Genomic DNA, 25,462 nt, shown 5'->3' on the forward strand with positions numbered 1-25,462 from the left:
TGGACATCGTATAGAATCCAGTTTCTGCCACAATAAGAAACTAAACTCTTGACTTGAGTTTGTCGCAATACTGAGTTTTTCTTTATCAAAATATTGAGATGTAAACTGTGATTCTAAGAACATTTTTTAATTACCTACAAAAACAAACAAACTTTTTTTTTTTCAACAGTTGTGGCATGTTAACTCTAAACTTCAAGAATTCCAAGAAATAACTGAATTTTGTGATATGAAATCACCTTTTTGTTCAAAAGAGGAAATTGGCTTCCATGTAATCATGAGTTTACATCTCACAGTTTTAGCTTCTTTCTCTGAATTATGCGACATAATCTCATCAATTAAAAAACAAAACAAAAACAAATGTCCAAACAGTGCCATAAATTCACTATTGTGAGGAAAGAATTTGGACTTGTGAGATGTCAACTTAAAACTCAGATTCTACAAATAAAGTCCGAATTGGTAAATATAAAGTCACTTTTTACTAGTTTTATTTATTTATGTGTTTATATATTTATTTATTTAATCGGTGGAAGTACGCTTCCATACAGTTGTGATCCTACACTTCATAGTAATTTATTAGTGCACAAATGTAAAAACATTATATTAAGGGATGTCGATTTTATTTATTAATTTAGTGTATTATGCTAAAACACTATATACAAAAATGTTCCATTATGCCCATTTTCACAGAAATCATTAAGTTATATTTTGACATGCATTGAATTTTCTAATGACTATTGAAATGCTTTTATACGCCACAATAATGTAATGTCTTTGAATAAATGTAAATGATCTCCATTTATTAGTGAAATTGAATTGAAATACTTGTGATTTAATTGATCCACATATCATGTAAATCACTGTTTGTTGTCAGAACCATTGCAGAGTCCAAGAAGAAACATGAAGAGAAGCAACTCAAAGCCCAGCAGCTCCGAGACAAACTAAGAGAGGAGAAGACCCACAAGCTGCAGAAACTGTTGGAAAGGGTATGTTTCTCCCCTTTAGCGCCTGTAGACACAGCTCATTTCACCTCGGCCACAGGGGAAAATCCTGTTCGCATGCCTGTTGAAAGAATCACTTAACAGCCATTTTAGTCGTTCAGGGTGATTCACTCCTGGTGAGATTCGTACATCTGATGCTGGTAACTCTGGAGAAAATGTTTGTTTTTATTCGGCTCCATTCTTGTCGAAGGAGTGAGATCTAAGTCAATATTGAGTATTTATATCTCTGCACTTGAAGTGGACCACTAACATGTTATTCACACCCCTGACAAGTCTGACTTCTGCAGACCGATTTGTCGGGATTTGATCTTTTTGTATCTCTTTTTTTTGCCCAGGAAAAGGAGGTGAGGAAGTGGAAAGAGGAGCTGTTGGATCAGAGGAGGAAGATGATGGAGGAGAAGCTGCTTCATGCTGAATTCAAGCGAGAGCTTCAACTCCAGGCCATCGTGAAGAAAGCGCAGGAAGAGGAGGCCAAGGTCAGACATTAAAACTGATTAAGTGTGTTACTGCACTGATATCAGCGCAAACTTCGATATTTTCTTCCAAAAATGTTCATATGTAGTTCACTGATTTGTTTAGGTGAATGAGATCGCATTCATCAACACTCTAGAAGCCCAAAACAAGAGACACGATGTTCTGGCTAAACTAAACGAATATGAGCAACGGCTTAATGAGCTGCAGGAGGAACGCCAGCGGAGACAGGAAGAGAAGCAAGCGAGGGATGAAGCCGTTCAGGTATAGCTGCTTTTTATTTATTTGCTTAATGCGTTAAATGTGTGACTATATAATTGAATGGTTTTTCAGGAGCGTAAGCGGGCCTTGGAGGCGGAGCGGCAGGCGCGGGTGGAGGAGCTTCTGATGAAGAGACGGGAACAAGAGGCCAGAATTGAGCAACAGCGACAGGAGAAGGAGAGGGCGAGGGAAGACGCAGCGCGGGAGAGAGCCAGGTCAGCATCACATCCTGCCAAAACAGACCAGAATCATGATTCAGCTAAACACAAGGGCAGAAAGGACCTGGGCAAAGAACTCAAGGGGATTCAAGCTTTGAGAAACGGCCTGATTTAGGGAATGATTTGTGTAATAGTGATGCGTGGTTCGTCTCATAACCTGTGGGCCCCACGGGTAATCCACAGGTCAGGTCGGGGCGGGTTAAGAAATTAGCACTTTGTTGCGGGGTGGGTTGGGGCGGGTCACCAAAAACAAAATTAAAAAAAAATCCATTTATGTTTCATGGAATTTAGTGGTGGAAATTTTGATTCTTTCAAGAGATTCGTTGATTCACAGTTCGTTCACCAAAATGATTCATTCACTGATTCGTTCTGTGACCATTACTTCATATTACACAAATACCCCAGCAGTTGGCGAAAAAGAGTGTCTAATGTGTTTTGTCTTAAGTCAACGAACGTATTTACTTGTGACAAAAACTGATTTGGCTTTATTAGTGTGTTCATGATCGCATTAAATAAATAGTCAAAATAAAGTGTTCAGATTATCAAAGCACAATGTTTTATCAGGGATTAAACATGGAGTTATGTTCTGTATTCCAAATATGAAAACGAGCGCATGTGCACCAATAACTTCGCTTTGTATCTGCTGATTGTTGATCGAGATTTACATGCTTGGCCGACTGACCCTGTATACTCTCATTAATTTCATTCATGAACGAGATGTATCTGTTCATTCAACTCTTTCACCTACGAGAAGATCGTATTCGTTCCCTACATTCAACAAGTCACATGCTCCGTCACATCTTGACAGGATGAAACGGTTCACGGAGCTGTTCACGAGCTGCGCATGCGCTGCTAATAGCGCCGAGCTCGCGCGCTGCTGTGGGAGGAACTTCATTGAACGAGAAATGAGTCTTTTACTGTCTATGGTCAGTGGATTACGTAAACGAGAACGATTCGTTCACCGAAAAGATTTGTTCACGAACGAATCATCATAGTGCAATTACCTATAGCCTATATTGATAAGGTTACAATACGAAGGTCTAAGTAGCAACATAACTTCCTTGATGTCCCCGATGCGCGAGGCGGGTCAGGGCGGGTCAAGAAATTTTTTCTTTATTTGCAGGGCCGGCTGGGGTGGGCCAAATAATTTCACAAAAGCGGGACCCGCGGGTTGGAAAAACCCCTGAGCCGCGCATCATTATTGTGTAACCCTTAACCAAAAAGTATGCTGTCTTTCAGAAGTTTGGAGTCAGTAAGATTTTACCTTTTTATTTATGTTACAAAAGATCTGAAATGCTGTTATTTTATATTCTCTACTCATGAAAGAAGCCCTAAAGCAATCAATTGTCACTGTTTCAGTAAAAAAAAAAATATATATATATTAAGCAGCACAACTATTTTCCACATTGATTATAATCAGAGATGTTTCTTGAGCAGGAAATCCGCATTTTAGAATAATTTCTGAAAGATCATGTAACTTCGAAGATTGGAAGCTCAGCATTGACATGACAGAATTATTTATTTATTTATTCGATTGCATTTTCGATTCTAAGCTCACGGTTCGATTCGATTCTCGATTTTTACATTTATTCTTTTTAAAGCACAGATTGTCATTTCTCAAACTAGACTTTTATGCAATATAATATCTGACCTTTGTTTGCAATGTACCACACTACATTGTCAAATTTAAAACTTTTATTAACAACATAATGTAACAATAACTTATATCTTTAGTCAATTGAAAACTTAAAATAAACTGCCATCCAGTTTCTCTTTGTAAGTGTAGTCTTCTTCACAAAAGATATTACGATGTATCTATTTAAAAGATTAAAGATAAAACACTTGTTAAACACTTCACTGTCATTCATTTAGATTTAGATTTATATGTATGTATGTGTGTGTGTGTGTGTGCATCATTACAGTCTGTAAAATATGTGTATCTCTTATTACAAGACTGCAATCACTAGCAATCAGAAGAATTCCAGTTAATCAAGTATCTACAAAAGATCTACTCTATAAACAATGCATTAAATTACATTAAAGACAAAAATAAATTAAACAAGAAAAAGAAATGATTACTCACATGTATCTGGTCCACTGATGAAGTCATGGGTCAAGTCATTGTGCGTTAAAAAGAAATGTAATTTCATAAAATTATATTTTATTCACAATAGAATATAGATAACATATCAAATGTTAAAAAGTGAGACATTTTGAAATGTCATATCAAGTATTGACTTATTTTGGATTTCATGATTCATATAAATTCATTTCATGTTTATTTGTATAGCGCTTTTCGCGATACAAATCATTGCAAAGCAAGTTTACAGAATTCTTTTTTGTACAAGACATAGTCAACCAGACGATGAACACTATTAACAGCAATTATAATGTGATTGCATAGTAAGTAGCAATATTTGTTAGTTCTGTTTGTTGATTCAGGGTTAGCATCATCTGAGGTCCTTTGTTTATTGAAGATGCTGCACAATCACTAAGAAGTTCTCATGAGAGCTACACATTCCAAAAAAGTTGGGACAGGTAGCAATAAGAGGCCGGAAAAGTTAAATGTACATATAAGGAACAGCTGGAGGACCAATTTGCAACTTATTAGGTCAATTGGGAACATGATTGGGTGTAAGAAGAGACTCTCAGAGTGACAGTGTCTCTCAGAAGTCAAGATGGGGAGAGGATGACCAATTCCCCCAATGCTGCGGTGAAAAATAGTGGAGCAATATCAGAAAGGAGTTTCCCAGAGACAATTTGCAAAGAGTTTGAAGTTATCATCATCTACAGTGCATAATATCATCCAAAGATTCAGAGAATCTGGAACAATCTCTGTGTGTAAGGGTCAAGGCCGGAAAACCATACTGGATGCCCGTGATCTTCAGCTCTTAGACAGCACTGCATCACATACAGGAATGATACTGTAATGAAAATCACAACATGGTTTCAGGAATACTTCCAGAAAACATTGTCAGTGAACACAATCCACCGTGCCATTCGCCGGAGCCAGCTACAACTCTTTTGAAATGGACTGTGGCAGAGTGGAAAGCTGTTCTGTGGTCAGACGAATCAAAATTTGAAGTTCTTTTTGGAAAACTGGGACGCCATGTCACCCGGACTAAAGAGGACAAGGACAACCCAAGTTGTTATCAGCGCTCCGTTCAGAAGCCTGCATCTCTGATGGTGTGGGGATGCATGAGTGCCTGTGGCATGGGCAGCTTACACATCTGGAAAGGCACCATCAATGCTGAAAGGTATATCCAAATTCTAGAACAACATATGCTCCCATCCAGACGTCGTCTCTTTCAGGGAAGACCTTGCATTTTCCAACATGACAATACCAGACCACATACTGCATCAATTACAACATCAGCGTAAAATAAGGATCCTGGTACTGAAATGGCCAGCCTGCAGTCCAGATCTTTCACCCAAAGAAAACATTTGGAGCATCATAAAGAGGAAGATGCGACAAAGAAGACCTAAGACAGTTGATTCCTAAACTTGAGACACTTGTCTCCTCAGTCCCCAGATGTTTGCAGACTGATATAAAAATAAGAGGGGATGCCACATAGTGGTAAACATGGCCTTGTCCCAACTTTTTTGAGATGCGTTGATGCCATGAAATTTAAAATCAACGTATTTGTCCCTTAAAATAATACATTTTCTCAGATTAAACATTTTATATGTCATCTATGTTGTATTCTGAATAAAATATTGAAATTTGAAACTTCCACATCATTGCATTCTGTTTTTACTCACAATTTGTACAGTGTCCCAACCTTTTATGGAATCGGGTTTGTACAACATTTTGTCCAAGCAATAATAAAATGACACAAATTCATAATTTGTCTTAAATATAATTTTGTTTAAAATAAATCGAATCATGAGTTGAGTGAACGGTTACATCCCCAGTCATATCTGAATGTTTCCTTTTTTATTTTTTTATTTTTTTGTGCTGTACACACCGTAGGGACCGTGAGGAGCGTTTGGCTGCTCTCAGTGCGGCTCAGCAGGAAGCCATGGAGGAACTACAGAAGAAAATCCAGATGAAGGTAAACTACCACAAGTCATCTTTTGACATCATCTTATTCCCTAGTACCTTGGCCAAAACTGCCGTTATGCAGTGTTAATAATTTTTTCATTGATGGAAACGAGACGATAACTTAATGAACAACAGTTTTATTGACAAAAGCTATGATAAGCATCCATTGGCCTTTTCATCAACGAATAAAAATTGTATTGCATGTTGTGTTGCTTGTTGAAGCCTTCACAAAACATTCATATTATTGGATTATTACGTTTTCTCCAGTTTGGAAATTTTAGAGAAATGCTTTCTTCATTCATTATAATAATTTTACCAAATCTAAAAGTAAAACCATTTTCAGCATGACGAGAGCAGCCGTCGACACATGGAGCAGATGGAGCAGAGGAAAGAAAAGGCCGCTGAGCTGAGCAGCGGAAGACATGCCAACACGGACTACGCCCCCAAACTCACCCCTTATGAACGGAAGAAGCAATGCTCACTCTGTAACGTTGTGGTAGGTACCACATTATGCGATTCTCTCTTATCTGTTTGACTGGTTTTAATACATTCAGGGCCATTGACGATGGGGGAATTCTGTCCCATTTGAGCCAATGAGCGCAGAGATTCCTGCAAGGATGGACAGTCCGTCTTTGTTGCATTGCCAGGCAGAGTACATAAAAATAACAGACCACAAGGTGATTCAGAGGATTTTCATAGAGAATGCATGTAAATGAGAATTTAACTGCATTAATTAAACATGAACTCTGGGCGGAGATTAATAGCTGGGCGTGATTATGCTTTTCAAGCGACAGGCAACAAATCTTTGAGTGGCCGCATTTATCTCTGACGCGCCCTGCTTTTACTGCAACTGGGGCCAGACACCTTGGAGCTTCAAACTGACATCAGATTAAGCGCTGGGGAGAATGAAATCTTGTTAAAAATGTCAGATGACCTTGGCCAGGCTCTGACACCAGAGATCATCTTTAGGTCAGCGGGAAGCACTCTAGTTAATGACATTATACACAGACTGTCCTGTGTGGGCTGGACTCCAGGACTCAAAGGAGACAAACAACACAAGCATCTAGAGACTGGTGTCCTCACCTGCTATAGGGAAAACTTTACTGATTTTGTGTTTTATGACTGATTTTACACTCGGGTCACTTTCATGCAAAGCACCTTTCAGGTTCGGTCCTATTGGAGTAACGTTTGGAAGTCAGTGCACAACACAATATTGTCGCTAATTGGAAAATTTAACCCACGAATTGAACTCAATGTACTCCGTTTACTCTATACGTCGCATAAAAAGAGATTAAAAGTGACTTTCAAGTTTGGATCATAAAAGAAGATGTTTTGATGGTGGTGAGAGTACGAGATCAGCCCTTATGGAGTTTGAACCATCAATCTTTTGTTTACCAGCCCTGATCTTTTCAGTTATACCAGCCCAGTTTCTCATGATCAACAGAACCATTACATGAATAATAGAGACTTTCCGTAGAGGAGGAGTCTTATATGCTTTCACATGACCTCTTGAGTTCTCAGGACAGGTGAGCTGCACTACAAACTCAAGAGGGGATATTTGAGCTGGTGAAAAACAGTGCTTGAGGCGCCGATACATTCGAAACTCTTTGCTCCTTTTCCTTATCAGTTATTCACCAGTGTTTTCAGATTTTCTGGCTCTTATGAGAGGTGTGTGTCAGCTCTGCAGATGTCTGTGGGATCGAGGGATCATATTTAGCTTTAAAGGGTTGGAACATATGTCTTGATACCTGAGAACTGTCAGGGCGTGAATGATGCCGAAACGCATTGTGCGGTAGATCGGTATTTTTCAGGCCCATGGCTTTATAGTTGGCGAGTCGCCTCACATGATCTCCGACCTCTGTGTTTGTGTTGCAGATCACCTCTGAGGTCCACCTGTTCAGTCACATTAAGGGGAAGAGGCACCAGCAGGCAGTGCGGGACAGCAGCAGCATTCAAGGGCGGGAGCTGTCTGATGAGGAGGTGGTGAGTCTCCCCCACTAAAAAACACAGAAGAAACAAGGGACCTTCCCAGGAGTCCATAGTGGAAAAAAAAGAAAGTTTTGATAGAAATCCAAATAAATGTATACATTTGCATGAACTTTTAAATATGAAAGTGACTTAACATCCTAATGTACTTAATGAAAATGGATATTATAAGTACAAATTTATATATATATATATATATATATATATATATATATATATATATATATATATATAATTTTAATTTATAAGTTAAATATTTATATATGAAAGGCCAGATACATAATTTATAATTTTATATATTTTAGCAATTTTATAAAAAAAAAATATATTATTGTAGATGCGCTTATTTTTCTTTTCTTTTTTTTCAAATAACCTAAATGATGCATACAAATGTATTATACATACAAAAAGCAAAAAAAAGTAACATTTCATACTAATTTTGTATAAAATGCAAATTCTTACTTTCATTATATTTATTGAAAGGTTACTTGAAAAAATGTGCTTAATGTAAATTGTTTTAGTCTTGCCCATATTCTTCTCACACACACATCTGTTTGCTTTTATTGCATGTATTTTATAAACTAATTTTGAATTGTTCTGAATAATTAAGTATTATTAAAATAACAAAAATAAATTATTATAAATTATACATTTTTTACAAAACTTAGTTTTTTATTTGAAAATTAGTTTAATTTTGATTCTTTATTTCAAAATGTCATTATACGATACATTCAATTAAATCCAAAAAAAACCCAGAATATAGCATTTTACTCTGATTTTATATACAAATATGAATTATTAAATTTATTGTTCATAATATTTCTTGAAAGCTTAAAACATTACTTGAATATTTGGTGGTACTTCATGTAAATAATTTCACTCTTGCCATGTTTCTCACACAAACAGTACGCATACACTCCATTCAAGTTCATTTTTATGGCATACATTTCATTTTATGATTTTGCACATCAATTTTCATATCTGTAAAGGTTGAGTGGATCGACACCAACTTTCCCATATTGTCCCCAGTTTGTGGTACCGTAAAAAGCTACACCGAATCAATGCTAATAGTGTTTGTGTATATGGTGCGGGGTGAGATCACCCTTCCTTGTCTCTGGGCTTGACAGAGTGCCTTTCCTCTGAACGCCGCTCGTTAAATGCGGGATCTCTCACCACAATTGAGATTGGCTTTCACACTGGGCTTCTTTATACGGCTGACAACTGTTGGTGCTATATGTCGCACCTTTGGCCCCTGGACCTCCTTCATTCAAACCTTTTTTCAGCGGGTAATATTTAAACCCCCACTGCTAGCCCTAAATCATTAGCCTTGGCTGCGGCCACCTATTTCTCTGCCTGACAGTGTGATAAACACACAGCCGAGCCACCACGCCACGGCTCGCAACCACGCGACACACGTCAGGTGCAGCCGACTTAATGAGGCTTGTCTAGATTGTAGAGCTTGATGTGTTTCATTGAATTTACTGTTCACGTGGAACTAGTTTTTAAACAACTTCCATTCGGTTTACGTTTAAAGGGAAACCACCATTTACATTTGATTTATTCAATGTCTATAAAAGTCAGCGAAATTAGCTAAATTGGAAACTTGAATTTGTCTGAACTGTAAATTTGTTCATCATACCGTGTCCTTGGTTCTTATTGGAAAAGAACATATTGCTTATATTCCTTCATCTATAGAAGTTTATAAGTAATATGTCTAAATGTGCAATTTTGGTAATTCGTTCCCATTTTAAGGAAACCTGGCCGTGAGACTTGTTTGGATAGTCTTGCCATGGACGCCCCCGTGCTTCTTATTTATGTCTTTGCTCATTTTGGTGCGCTGTATTTCATTCACGCAACCGCCAACTATTTTCCAGTCGGCGCTTCCATAATTCTTGCCGTTATGAAAGATTTTTAATTAAAACTGAGATGGTTGGCTGAACCGTGCAGAGGTCACAACATAGTTTTTCAGCAGAAGCGTGTCCAGAGCCTCCGTCTGTCCTCGTATTTAGTCATATTTCGCTATTTAAAAGACTCCGAGTTAAATTGAAAATACAGCGATTATCAACAGCAATGGATCAGTGTGTCTGCGGGACACTTGGATTGCCTCTTGGACTCTATATTATCCTTTATTGGTTGTCATCTTTTCTGGTTTAAAGTGATATATCGCGGCTCTGGGCCCCCAGTGTTTGACACGTAAGAGTTTTATTTATCCTCAACCTTTGACGCCAGATCCAGAAACACAGCTGTACGTTCAGTTATTCAAGCTGAAATATCACACAGCTTGTTGGAGTCACGGCATAGTGGTTTGCACACAAGTGCTCATGTGGGACAAACAGATTTAAGTCCAGACTTCTGTTGTGTATCAATACATTAAGTGGCTTAAAGTAATTTAAAGATTATGAAGTAAATATAATAGAACACTATAGTAGTAAGTGCTGTTAATCGATTAAATAAAATGCAATAATTAATCACATTAATCACAATTAATCGCGATTACTCACTCATTAAGATGTTCAAGTCTGAATAAACTCAATCCTTTAGCAGTTGTGAGTGGGGTGGCCAAACCTTGATTAAACAAAATGAATAGCCTGCATTAACACCTTATATTTATACTAAACTATTTGGTAACACTTTAAATAAGGTTTCAGTTATTAACCTTAATTTACATGAACAATTATTGTATGGCATTTATTAATGTGAGTGTCTGCCTCTCTCTCTCTCTCTCTCTCTCTCTCTCTCTCACTCACTCACTCACTCACTCACTCACTCACTCACTCACTCACTCACTCACACACACACACACACACACATGCTAAAAATATTCATGTTCATATTAATTCACAGTACATAAACTGATGTTAAGATGCAACTTTCAATTTATTTATATATATTATTCAATTATATTATTTGATTTAGTTTTTTTATTTCTTTTATATTTTTTCTGGAATATAGAATATAAAATAATTATATACACATATTAAACATATCTCAATATTTAATATTCATAATTCATATGTATTTTATACTATTTATTTGAATTATATTATTAAAATAGAAAAATAAATATAAACATTTATTTGCATATTAGTTCTTTCCTTTAGTGTTCTGATTAACACAAGTTGTTTTGCGTCCTCTGAACTTTTTTTTTTTCTTTTGACAACAAAGACCAAATTATGCATCATGTCAAATTACGCATCAAAGTTTATAATGTAGTCTTGCAAGGGATGCACAAGTCAAGTTTTTTATTGTGTCTGTGTGGGTTGCTGGTTAGTTACCTTATACCTCCAGTCTTTACATTGTACCTGAATGACAAACAGCTGTCCGTTTCACATTGGGGAAAGCCATCTTTTGCCGGCTCTTTTGTGTCACACAAAAGAGTGGAGGATGGGGACGTGTATCAGTGTGACAGCGAGAGCTTCATCACGGCCCCTGGGCAGCGGCGGAGGTGTGATGTTTTGGGTGCTCTCTCATTACGCCCCATAGCACTGTGGGTTTTTGGGTGTTCAAGCCCACGAGATGGTCTCTCTCACTTTTTATATCCCACTCGCACGCCTCCTATTATTACGGTGTGCAAGTGGACACCTGTCCATCACCTGTCCGTCCATGAATTTGATAGGTCGTCATTTGCCATATTGTCCTCTTTCTATAGCATACATTTTTTATGCCATTCTGAGGAAAGCATCACTATTAACTATTGCTTATACTTGGAGTTTGGGTGGAGGGGTGGGGGGGGGGTTAATGTTCACCAAACCAATCCAACTATTTCAATCTGGCAAAAGATTCTCACAGACTTGAGTCATTTAGATCATCTAAATTATAATTTTCATGCATTTATTAAACAGGGTCTTAAAAAGGTCTTAAAATTTGACATTCCACATATTGAAAGCTTTTAAATCCGATATTATAAAGTCTTAAATTCATAACATCATGTCAAGAAAACTATCTTTCTCTGTATTTTTGTCTTATTTTTTTAAAGGGGTTATTGGAATGAAGATCTGTAAAGTTGCAAAGACTGAAGTCTCAAATCCAAAGATATATTCTTTATCAAAGTTAAGACTCTGCCATGCCCCCCTGAAATGCCTCATTTAAACACGCCCCCACATGTCTACATCACTATGTGGAAATATTTGCGTAATGCCGCACAAATGTTTACGCAAAGAAAGAAAGCGTTGTTTCAGTAACACAGTTATTTGTCCTTCCGAAAGTAAATTAATTTAGGAATCTTTGAGATTACTTACAACAGGACTGCAACGCATTTTATGGACGACCGTTTCAAGAACCTAGGAGAGGAGGTCATTCTTAATTCTGAATCAGCTACTTAGAGTATGTTTTGTTATTAGTTTAAGTATTTTCTATTGACTTTTCAAATGCAGAGTTTTGCGTGTTTGCGAGTTTTGTGTGTGTGTGTGTGTTTGAGAGAGAGAGAGCGAGAGAGAGAGAGAGAGAGCGGCACACAGTGGAGTTTGTGGCTTGTGTACACATACGAGCTTCATCACTGAGTCTGTCATGTGACTCTATTCCTCTTTCGGGCTTGAACTTATTGTAAAACTAAGGATAATATTATCCGTCTTTACATTTATTTTGAAAGATGAAGCTTGCAATTATGGAAAGGGATGTTACATTTCTGACGAGTGCTTGCGGTGTTCGGCCAATCACAATGCACTGGGTCAGTTTGCCAATCAGAGCAGACTGTGCTTGTCAGAAGGAGGAACTGATGCGTTTGAGAGAGACAGGCCATAGAGGACCTACAATAATGTAAAGTATTTGAAAAATAATGTGTTCTTTGAACATTAAAGCATGTCAACATATTCTGTTACACCAAATACACAAAATAATGATCTTTAAAACAGCATCACATGACCACTTTAATACAAATATATTTTATATTAAAATATTTGTTATACTAAACATCCTCAAATCGAAATAAATTTATTGCAAAAAGAAGAAATTAAGTTTGTTTAAAGGGTTAGTTCACCCAAAAATTTAATTTATGTCATTAATGACTCATCCTCATTTCGTTCCAAACCCTTAAGACCACTGACCCTTAACAGCATTGTCTTCTCTTCCGTGTCTGTTGTGAGCGCGTTCACAGCACTGCAGTTTAGTGATATCCGGTTCACGAACGAATCACTCGATGTATCCGGATTTTTTTTAACCAGTTCACCAAATCGAAAACTGAATCATTTTAAACGGTTCGCATCTCCAAGAAGCATTAATCCACAAATGACTTAAGCTGTTGACTTTTTTTAATGTGGCTGACACTCCCTCTGAGTTCAAACAAACCAATATCCCGGAGTAATTCATGTACTCAAACAGTGCATTAACTGAACTGCTGTGAAGAGAGAGATGAAGATGAACACCGAGCCGAGCCAGATAATGACTCGTTCACGAGTCAAGAACCGGTTGCATCGGTTTTCGGATCACCAGTTGTGATGGTAATTTCGGTTCTTTTCAGTGAACCGGTTGAAGAAAACGGTTCACCGGTTCTTTTGCGCTCGATGTAATGACGTCATTGGCGATGATTGCCCTTGATTCAAGCCTTCGGTTTATCCGCACTCATAACATTAGCACAGAATCAGTTCAGAATCAATCATCAAAAGAATCAGTTCGGTTCAGATGCTCTGTGTCGGTCTGCTTCACGCTGAATCACACATGCACAGTATCATCATCATGTCAGTATCGGACACGTCTGACAGAAACGGCTCTTGGTACACTGTACTCAGAGGGAGTGTCAGCCACATAAAAAAAAGTTAACAGTTTAAGTCATTTGTGGATTAATGCGTATTGGAGAAGCGAACAGTTTCAATGATTCATTTCGATTCGGTGAACTGGTTCAAGAAGATCTGGTTACATCGAATGATTCGTTCGCGAACTGGATATCCAGACTGCTTTGTTTTGAACTCTCTCACACAACAGACACGGAAGAGAAGACAATGCTGCCATTTTTGGACCAAAATTTATTTTCAATGCCTCAAAAAATTCCAACGGACCCTCTGATGTCACATGGACTACTTTGATGATGTTTTTCTTACCTTTCTGGACATGGACAGTATACCGTACACACAGCTTCAGTGGAGGGACTGAGAGCTCTCGGATTAAATCTAAAATATCTTAAACTGTGTTCCGAAGATGAACGGAGGTCTTACGGGTTTGTAAATACATGAGGGTCATTAATGACATAATTTACCTTTTTGGTTGAACTAACCCTTTAAATATCTGTCAGAGGAGTATACAATTTTTATGCAGGAAATAAGACTTCTTATGACAATTTATTAGCAAGTAAATGTATCTTGATTTAAAAATCTTTGGACATTTGAACTGAAAAACAAGACAAAATATTGATAAAATATGTTTTCAAGTGCAGCCAGAAGATACAGTAGAAATTATTTCCATATTTGAGTTTTTGTGAGCAGAGCTGTTTTAGCCTTAAGCATTTTTTTTTCTAAAATTAATATTAAATAAATCCCTTTCATAAAACCTCCAGAAACCGTGGAAAAGTGTCCGTTTAATATTTAGCTCAGGTAAGTTTTGTTTTGTCGGAGTATGTCCAGAGCAGTGGTATTATGAAATTATATGATTTTCACTTAAAATGTATTCTTAAATTAAATTCTGTTTGAGTCCCAAACTGTCGGACCAATTGACTTGCCATAACTGTTTTCCATTCCTCAGTTCACTCGCACATTAGGAGCTTAGCTCTGGCCCTGATCTCCTCATAGATCTTTTTTTGGGGTGCTCCCCTCTCCTCCAAACCCCTCTTTATAATCTCAAGATGGTGCATGTCTTTGAGGTGTTACAGAAACAATCCCATTAAGTGAACTAGATCGCCTTTCAGAGAGATTACTCAACAGATGCCTCTCTGGCCGCAGGGAGGCAATGGTTATGACTGCAGGGTCGACTCCTGTTCCCCAGGGACTCGGGGTGGATGCCACGTCCAGCACACACACAATAACTCGTCCACTTGAAACACTATATGATGCAGATGTACAGATTTCAAACGGAGGTCCATGAGGCAATTTGTCACATTTGTCTCAAAGTCATTCATTAAGGACAGGTGTCAAGCATTCGAGGCTGTGGTCGTTAAAACGTTGTTATTGTTCACTTCGTTATTGTTCAACCTTAATGGACCTCTGAAGAGCTGTTAGAAGAAAGCGAGAGCTGATGTTTATTCAGATACGTTGTTCGTGGTCTCCAAACAAATCCCTAAATATTGAGTACATAGCTTATCACTCAACTTTGGCTCCGAGCATAAATAATACTGATAGTAAGGGTCGATTTATTTTTTTATTTTTTTTATTGAGCTTTATACATCGTCTGAATAAATAAGCTTTCCACCAATGTATGGTTTGTTATGATGGGACAATATTTGGCTGAGATGCAACTTTTTGAAAATATAGAATATTTTGAATATATTGAGTTAAAGTTGAAGTTCTTGGCCATGCATATTAATAATCAAAAATTACGTTTTTATATACATGTTTCAAAATATCTTCATGGAACATGATCTTTACTTAATATCCGAATGATTTATGGCATGAAAGAAAAATCTATTATTTTGACCAATACAATTTATTGTTGTCTAATGCTACAAATATACCTGTGCTACTTATCACTGGTTTTGTGGTCACCGAATTGTTGCCTCATATAGTGCACGTACCCAAGTTATTTAAGTCATACTAAACCTCCAGAATCAACCTAGTAGGTTTTTGGCCCCCATCCTCCGCTAGCACACAGCCTCTGAGGTATCGACTCCGAGTGGGAACTCTTATCTATCTCACCCGCTGCTCCCATCCTCCGAGGTGCCGGATGACAGGATAATTGGATAATTGCTTTCTGGCACATGCATCACATCATCTGAAATTGAGTTACATCCGTCTTTCTTCCCATGGAAATATCGGCATCATCAGAAAGAGACGGAAAGCTATACCTCTCTCCCCCCTCAGCACTTCCGACCGCCTTAATGCCAGCAGCGAGCAGAGGAGATGCCTTCATGATTACGGAGCACAATGGCTGGGCCGGGAGGACTCTACATGCCACACAAAGAGCTTGACACCTGGTCTTTCAATGAAGGCACTCCGCTTTACATCCTAGTGTGGGAGTTGAAGACCGCCCTTTGGACATGTGCTTGGTGGTTTGATGTTTGATCTCTTCTCTTGTCGCTCTGTTCTGACACACCCATGTGTCATTATTCTATTGTACTTTTTCTGGATGCACATGACTTTGAACTGAGAGGTCTCTCTCGTTGCCTAATGGTTAGAGAGTTTGACTCCTAACCCTAAGGTTGTGGGTTCGAGTCTCGAGCCGGCAATACCATGACTGAGGTGCCCTTGAGCAAGACACCGAACCCCCAACTGCTCCCCGGGCGCCGCAGCATAAATTGCTGCCCACTGCTCTGGGTGTGTGTGCACTGCTGTGTGTGTGTGCACTGCTGTGTGTGTGCACCTTACTTGGCTGTATGTCACTTCACTGTCACTTTTACTTAATGTCTTTCTCGTGATTTGAATTCCTAAATGCCTTTCTCACATTTGTTTGCTTCAGTTCGAACTCAGATTTGATCTATTAAAAATTATTTCCTGCAATTGAAATAAAGCGGAAACAGAATATAAATATTAGATGAAAAACTTAAAATGAAACCGAAATAAATACATTTTATGTACTCAAATTAAATTGAAAAATTACTAATCTTATAAAATAATAATAAATTACTAATCTTAAAAAAATACATAAAAATAAAGCTGTATAAAAATATGACATTAAAAAAGCTAATAAAAATTATAGTGAGAATATGAAAGTGAATGCTAAATTCAAAATGATAATATGCTTTATAAATAATTCTAAAATAACAAATTCTGAATCTGTGCTGTTGAATATTAGTTCATGTTAAATTATTGCATTACTCGTAAAAATGCATTGTTTATTTTAGTCTGTTTGTATGTATAAAACACGTTTTTGGTCTGCCTGGTTTTTAATATTATGATATGATTATATGATAGGACAAACTTTTAAGGACTTTGAAAGATTGCCACAAAAAACTTAAATGTGGTTATAGGTTATAGGTACAGTTAAAAAATGTTTTATGCAATTGCATGTACAAAACCTTTTTTTTTTACGTTGTTGAATTTTATAAAATGTTTTATGCAATTGCATGTACAAAACCTTTTTTTTTACGTTGTTGAATTTTATAAAATGTTTTTATTATTATATTGTATTTATTCTATTATATTTTTGAATATTGAATCTGTATATGCCTTGCAATAAATTGAAATACAACAACAGTCATCAGCTTAGTTGTTAGTATTATAAACAAAAACTACAAGTAACATCTTATTACATCAAACAAGTAAATTTTAACACCTGTTATTTGTTACAAATTGCACCCAAAAATGTTTGAAAATCACCTTTCACTCTTTTCAAACAAATTTGCTCTTATATGAAAGCAACATTTACGTAATTCAATTAATTAATTATTTATTTATTTTTAAACAGGAACACCTGTCTCTAAAAAAGTACATCGTAGACATCATGACTGACAGCAGCGTGCCCTCCGACAGTGCAAAAGAGGGAGAAGAGAGGCAGAAAGCTCGGAAAAAGGCCAAGAAACTGCGGGCACGTATGAACTCAAGGTGATGCGATCACAGTCTCCTCTCTCTTTCTTCTATCTCTCTGTCTCTCGCTCTGTGTGGCTAAAGCGTGGTGTTGCTGCTTGTGAGAGCTTTATGAGTGACAAGGAGATGAAGAGCAGAGGCGATGTGCATCCCGGCTGTCCACACGGCAACACTGATGAGCTTAATTTATGGCCACTCTCTGTGATTGGGGAGGAAAAAGTGAGAATCGATCTGTTAGCAACTCCCATCCACTCCCCCACTTTCACCTGTTAAGAGCTTTTTTCCTAATTGGTTGCCACCATGCTGCCAAAACTGAAGGCTTCTCTAGTGTACAATAGTATGTTAAAGTATGTGTAAAGCATTCCTGTTTTTCTCTCTTCCAACTATTGATTTTTAAATGAAGTATCAAAGAAAATCAATAGTAATCAACAAATAGGAGCAAACGTGTCTCAGTGTCAGATCCTAGACCTGGGCACTATCAATTTTGCCTCCTGTCACAACTGTTTGTGTGTTTGTGTGTGTGTGTGTGTGTGTGTGCATGTGTGTGTGTGTGAGAGAGAGAGAGAGAGAGAGAGAGAGGGGTAATGTGGTATGGTTGTTTGTCAGAAATGCTAAAAATGGAATAAACCGTTCCAGAAATGTTTTTTTCAGTGTACAGTCCTAACCCTGGGATGTTTTTGAGAAAACCTTATACATCCATACAAGTTTACATCCAACTGCTAATATAATGACTTCTGTAAGGTGTTTGTTTAATTGCAGCACAATAATGCTTGGGTATTGATTATTTGCCAAATATGGGGAATAAACATATAAATATCTACAGGTTTGTACATAGAATTTCTGTATTCATGAGTTGCAGTAACATTTGACACTGCAAGATATTTTAATCGTATGTAAAGTAAATGTATACTTTCCAACATAATTCAATTATTTTAATCAGTTTCTACGTTTGTAAATTACAATCTAATAGTGTTATTTTAAGTTATGAAATTTAAGTTGTAGATTTTTCATACATAACTTACAGTACAAATTACTGAGTACCGTAGTTAACTTATAATAAAAAATTTTAGTTGAATTTGATAGTTGAAATTTCAACGTGAATGTATTAAATTATGTTCACAAGTTATAATGATCCATACATTCTCCGAACTGCTTGTCCTATGCAGAAGAGTCGCAGAAGTTATGGTGTTATTTAGTTTTGATGCGTTAGGAAATTTCTGCACTTGTAAGTTTCTCAGCCCTCCCAGGTTGTAATATTTGCTGCTTGGTAGATTACGAAATTTGTAAGTTGGAATAAGTAAAAATTTGTAATAACATTACTACTTTCAGAAGTTATATCGAAACTTCAACAAACTCTGTTACTATTATTGAGATCTGATTTGTTGAGTTGTTATGGTTGCTACATCCGTATTGGTGGCCTTACGGTAATAGTAATTTGCAGGTTTACTCTCTCGTACTCTCTCTATGTGATGTCTACTAACAGTCTCTGAACTTGCAGTGGAGAGGAGACCGGCAGTCTGCACCGCTTCTGAGCTCATTAATACAGAGGTAGCTCAGAGGGCAGAAAACAGCTCTGAGCTTTGCCTGGAAGAGTGACAACATGAGCCTCCTCTGTTCTCTGTCACTCCTGTGCTGAGCCCTGCAACACTCACACGGTGAGGGAAAGAGGGTGAGGAGGAAAGAATGAAAGGGAGAGAACAGGCGCTACATGTTCATAAATCACGGCCGCCCACAGCTCTGGGTTGCCGAGGATGGCGGCTCCACCACAGGGTGGAAATGAGCCGTTTTATAGGAGCACAGTGTGGCGTTTGTAAAACTCTAGAGACCTTTCTCAGCCCTCCCAGGTTGCCCTGTCCCTCAGTGTCATTGTTGAGCCCGCTCAGTCCCTGTTACAGCCATGGCATGGAAAAGGCTATTTAATTTCCTTAGCTGGACCCTGATTTATTCTTCAAATATATGGCTAGTTCTTTGCGTGCAAACGTGTGGTTTTAATTACCTTGAAAGTAGCATGTCCGCCCGTGTCAGCTTTGGATGTGGGCTTTAAACTTTCAGAGTCTCTCGCTCTTAACTCTTTCCGTCTCCCTCTGATGGCCCTTTCTCTCTTGCGTATGATGTTCGGCTGGTTGCATTGCTTGTCTTTTCCCCAGGCTTGAGAACAGTGTGCTCTGTGTGTTGGTTTACTTTAGAGGGGGCGGCACACAAAAGACCCCCTGTTCTGCACTCCCAGAGTCCATCGCTTTAAGAGTCAGTGAGGAAGGTAGGGAAGAGTGGGAGGGAACAGAGCTGCGAGGAAAAGCATGATGATCTTGAAATGAGGGCTTCAGTAAACCTGAGCGCAGGGTAGGCCAAAATTGTGGGGTCTTAGTCCTGTTTTGGTGTGTATTTGTACCTTTTCAACACATTTATGTTTCCTAAAGGAGTACCAGTAGTATGTCCTGGAAGTACAGTCCTTAACCCTTGGGGTTTTCCTTTGGTAACGTAATGCTGGGAAGTTGCCTGCTGTGAATACTGCACCAGGTCAGGCTCGGCAAAAGGGCACATTTGAGGGATCATGGCGTCCACAAAGGACACACTTGTGATACTTGTGAAATTGGATACCCATATGGTCAGTGTGGCAAAGAACACAAGTCTTCAAGTTCACATCAAGTGTGGCCTTTGGACCCTTTCCATCCTCTTCTGAGTCCAAATGTTGGTGACATTTAGTGATGATAGTTTTTTGCAGCATTAAAGGGAAACCTGCAGAAGCTTTGTTCATTGTAAGTAACATTGAAGTAACAAGAATACTTGGTAACACTTTATTTTGATAGTCCACTTTAGACATTCTACTAGCAGTAAGTAACCTTGCAACTACATGCCAACTAGCAGTTAGTAGTGTATTAGTAGTTTGTCTGCTTAATATCTTCTAACACTTTCTTTGTCAACTTATTGTCAACTTATACTAAGCCTAAACCTACCCCTAACACTAACCCTAAACTTACCCTAACAGTCTACTCTGAGAGATAGTAGACATGTAGTTGCAAATTTCTGAGATTTAGTTGATATGTAGTTGACATGTAGTTACAAAGTTACTTATAGTCCGTAGAATGTCTGAAGTGGACTATCGAAATAAAGTGTAACCGAATACTTTTTGTACGTGAAGAAAACAAAAATAATGGCTTCAACAATTTGTCTCCTCTATGTCTCTCCGCATCACTGTGACGACCTGTTGTATAAAGTCATTATGTATGTTTTCTTCCTGTACAAAAAGTATTGTTAGTCTCGTTATAACATTACGGTTGAACCACTGATGGCAGATGGACTTTTCTGATGATGCTTTTATGGACCTTGACGCTGTTATTTACTTGGCAGTCAATGGGATAATCACAAGCCTCCAGGTTTTCATCCAAAATATCTTAAATTGTGTTCCGAAGACGAATGAAGCTTTTATATGTTTTGAATGACATTGGTGTACGTCATAAATGACACTTTTTTTTTTTTTTTTTTTTTTTTTTTTGTGGACTTTGGGCATACTTGCAAGTTGAAGTTATTAGACAACAAGTCCACATCAAGTGTTCCATTTGGAACAGGGCCAAAGTGTCTGAGAATGGTTGGCCACCACTAAACTGCAGCTCCGATAGTTTCAACTTTAAGACACTTGGACTCTGCTTACCTCAGACTTTTATTTACCATCAGGTGCATGTAAATCTTTTTAATCTCGGGATGTATCCAATATTTATTCCACATATAGCCCCTTATACATGTTTGTTGAATTTATAGATGGATCCAACCACATTCCTCTCGGTGGATATGTTCCACAGGTCACATTTTTCCCTCCCTTTTCCTCGTCCTTTTATTCATCATCAGTCAAACTGTCTTCCTTTTGATTGAGAGCCTCTCAAATCCAATATTAAATATTGCACCGCTGCCCAACCAAATGTTCTCTGTAATTGGGAATGCCGAACGCCTGAGCCTCCCATAGCACATTTAAAATGGATACACTGTATTTGTTTTCTTTTTTTATCCGTCAGAAGGCATTGATGGTTTTACAGTCGATTGGGGGAGGGTGATGTCTGCGTCCAGCATGGGCGGAGGTGAATAGTGGGGCACATCGTGATGAATTGATGATTAGCTCTGCATTGTAGCTTTGTAGCTGCCCCCCTCCACTTATAGCTGGTTACTAATATTTATGGTGCCCGGCCCGTTTAATGGGGCCTGCCTTGTTCAGAGATTGATAGTCTGGCGATTGCCCCTCTGTTTAACCCGTGCAGGCGTAAAGCTGTCAAAGAGGAATATTGTAATCTGGAGGATGAGGACGAGGCCAGGTACGGTTCACAATCTTTCTCCGAGCGCACCACTTCTCAAATTTGGAGGCTTGGCGAGCATCGCTTCACTCTTACAAAACAGAGCACATTGAAATCACTGTTCAGAATTTGGAAAGCATGCTCTGCTACTGTCACTCAAAAGAAGACTGGGTTAAACATAACTGTGTTAATAGTCAAGTTATTGTTTAGCATCTTAATAGTCAAGGTTTAGGGTCAAGGGATCATCACATAGCCTGGTTGAATCTCCAAAGTCTCCTGTCCTTTTAGACACCATAAATTCATTTGAAGTCACTATTCAAATGAGCGCTATTTAGTGTGATCTATTGCTTCCTACAAATCGGTACTAGAAATGCATCCACCTCAATCCAACATCTACAAAAAAAATGCAATTTCCACTGTTCATTTATTTTTCAGTCATTCATTTATCATGTAATCATCCATTCTGATAATGTTTGTCATTTATTCAATTTAGTCGTTAATTTACTCATTCATTCTGTTTAGTCATTCAAATCTATTATTCATTCATTTAGCTTGCTTAGTCATTTATTCAATTCATTCATTCATTCTGTTTGATTCATTCACTTGATTCAATCTGTTTTAGTCATTCATTCTACTTAAGTAATGTTTATTCATTCATTCTATTATTATTGAGTTCTTCATTCTATTTTATATCATCTAGTTGTTCATTTTTTTATATTATTTAGTAATTTGTTATATTATATAAAAAAATATTCAGATCAGACTTCAAAATGTCCTGCTGTGAACAACATTCTTGTTATGCATAATTGGTAGAATTTTCTGCCCTAGCGGAGAAATTAGAATTTGAATAACCGATTATACTTCTTTAAAAAGTCTAAATATATAGAGCTTCCTTAAGATTGAAAAGTTTTTGAAAGTACGTTGATTTGAAAATCAACGTCAACGTTGTTTCTTATTTAGCAGTGTATACCAATACCAATACCAAATACCAAAATCACTTTCAACTCAAATCAAGATTAAACTATTAAAAGTCTTGTGACCACTCTGCTCTCTGACGTTGTCTTCCGGAAAGAGCTGTCTGAGCTTATCAGCCCCTGAACATCCATCCATCAAGCTTATTTTTTGTTTTTTTCTCTCAGGAGCTGATCGATCATCCTTATCTGACGGAATGGGATGTGTGATTGTCAGGAATTTTGCTTGTTGGACCACACCAGCGTGCTAGAGCTGACTGACAGCACACATTTCTTTGGTCCGTGACTCATGAGGGAATGTAGAAGGGGTGATTCACACCAATCGGCCAATCAATCTTATTTATTTTGATTTCTGAACTCAATAGTGTGGTTATTGGAGAGTTTGGTATTCCCTGCTGTGAAACAACATCATCTACTGTGATACCTCTCTGAAGACTGAGCGTTTGTGACTTGTTCATGCTTGTTAGTTTGTGATTGCTGCTAGTGCGGCCCAAAGACTAAATAAACAGTTTGAGGCTCAGCTTGACCTCTTGACATTTTCTTTGTTCAGCACGTCGTCTTATCTCCTCATGTCTTCAGGCTGACAGCCATCGGACTCCTCTCTGGCTCTCTGTCTATCTTTCTCTTTCTGACAGACTTGTTTGTCTTTCTTTTTCAGGGCTAAGGAGTATGAGACATGCATGGAAGCCAAGACCCAGAGCCCTGACTCTCCTTACAAGGCAAAGTAAGCTCCTTGCTCAACTTTTAAGGATCATATACCCATGCTGAGGTCTTCTACTGAGTTCTCATGTCTTAATGCTGTCTTCTTAAATCCAGGCTTCAGAAATTATGCCAGCACTGGGCTTTCCATAATCAAACCTTTATAGTTTTGCCCATTAGATGCAATGCAATGCAATGCAATGCAATACTGATATCCAAGCGGTGTTGTCACTAATCTCGTCTTACAGTCTATAATTCTTTCTATTTTATTTTGTGTGGATCAGGTTTGTGCTCTTGCACAATGATAGTAAAACATGAAAGCATGTACACCTGTGTGACATTCCAGCAGTCTCTGAAAAGGGAATAATATTAATTTTTTTTAAATAATTTATTTAAAAATAATGTATGGAGTAAGGAGTATGGTTATAGATACAGTGGGACTTGAAAGTTTGGGCACCCCTTGCAGAATCTGTGAAAATATGAGTAATTTTCAAAAAATAAGAGATCTCATACTAAATGCATGTTATTTTTTATTTAGTACTGTCCTGAGTAAGATATTGTACATAAAAGATATTAACATTTAGTCCACAAGACAAAAAAATTGCTGAAATTATTAAAATAACCCACTCAAAAGTTTGGGAACCCTTGGTTCTTAGTACTGTGTGCTGTTACCTGATGATCCTCGACTCTCTTTCTGTTTTGTGATGGTTGTGCATGAGTCCCTTGTTTGTTCTGAACAGTTAAACTGAGCAGCGTTCTTCAGAAAAATCTTTAAGCTCCTGCAGATTCTTCAGTTTTCCAGCATCTTTGCATATTTGAACCCTTTCCAGTAGTGACTGTATGATTTTGAGATGCACTTTATCACACTGAGGACATTTGAGAGGTTCAAACACAACTATTAAAAAAGATTCAAACATTCACGGATGCTCCAGAAGGAAACAAGATGCATTAAGAGCTGGGGGGTGAAAACTTTTGGAATTTGAAGATCAAGGTAAATTGTACTTAATTTGTGTACCGGGAAACATACAAGTATCTTCTGTTGCTTACGAAGGGTAGAACTAAATGGAAAAAAATTATATTTCAACAAAATAAGACAAATTTGGCCATCTTCATCGTGTTCAAAAGTTTTCACCCCCAGCTCTTAATGCATCTTGTTTCCTTCTGGAGCATCAGTGAATGTTTGAACCTTTTTTAATAGTTGTGTTGAGTGCCTCAGTTGTCCTCAGTGTGAAAAGATGTATCTCAGAATCATACTGTCACTGCTGGAAAGGGTTCAAATATGCAAAGATGCTGGAAAACTGAAGAATCTGCAGGACCTTAAAGATTTTTCTGAAGAACGCTGCTCAGTTTAACTGTTCAGAACAAACAAGGGACTTATGCACAACCAGCACAAAACAGAAAGACAGTCGAGGATCATCAGGTAACAGAACACAGTATTAAGAACCAAGGGTTCCCAAACTTTTGAGTGGGGTTATTTTAATAATTTCAGCATTTTTTTTTTTTGTTCTGTGGACTAAATGTAAACCTCTTTTATGTACAATATCTTACTCAGGACATTACTAAGTAAAATATAACATGCATTCAGTATGATCTCTCTTATTTTTTGAAAATTACTCGCATTTTCACAGATTCTACAAAGGGTGCCCAAACTTTCGAGCCCCACTGTAAATATATAGTGCACATAATTAGGTGAAACTTGCAGGTTCGGTGTTAATATTTAACAAAACTTTTACAAATATTTCTCTTTAATTGAAAGAAATTTGAAATAAAAATATTAATTAAAAACTTACTAAAATTCTTTACTAAACTTGCTAAAAAATAATAAAATTTCAATAAAGCAAATTAAAGCTAAATACAAATTTAAAAAAGCATGTAACAAACTTACTAAAATTAAAATGTAAACTGAAAATTTTAAAAATGTACTGTAATAT

General features: G+C 37.6%; 1 protein-coding gene across 1 annotated transcript in view; it reads left to right on the top strand.

Moving 5' to 3' along the window:
- The window catches only part of LOC113043422 (S phase cyclin A-associated protein in the endoplasmic reticulum-like), an 86,082-nt gene that overhangs the window by 9,794 nt on the left and 50,826 nt on the right, over positions 1-25,462 (top strand). Inside the window, 9 exon segments of the mRNA XM_026202783.1 lie at positions 872-983; positions 1,334-1,474; positions 1,578-1,733; positions 1,803-1,945; positions 5,922-6,003; positions 6,337-6,489; positions 7,869-7,976; positions 17,463-17,599; positions 23,491-23,556. Coding sequence (XP_026058568.1) covers positions 872-983; positions 1,334-1,474; positions 1,578-1,733; positions 1,803-1,945; positions 5,922-6,003; positions 6,337-6,489; positions 7,869-7,976; positions 17,463-17,599; positions 23,491-23,556 — 1,098 coding nt within the window.

The sequence above is a fragment of the Carassius auratus genome, chromosome 25, assembly GCF_003368295.1.
Source record: "Carassius auratus strain Wakin chromosome 25, ASM336829v1, whole genome shotgun sequence".
Lineage (NCBI taxonomy): Eukaryota > Metazoa > Chordata > Actinopteri > Cypriniformes > Cyprinidae > Carassius > Carassius auratus.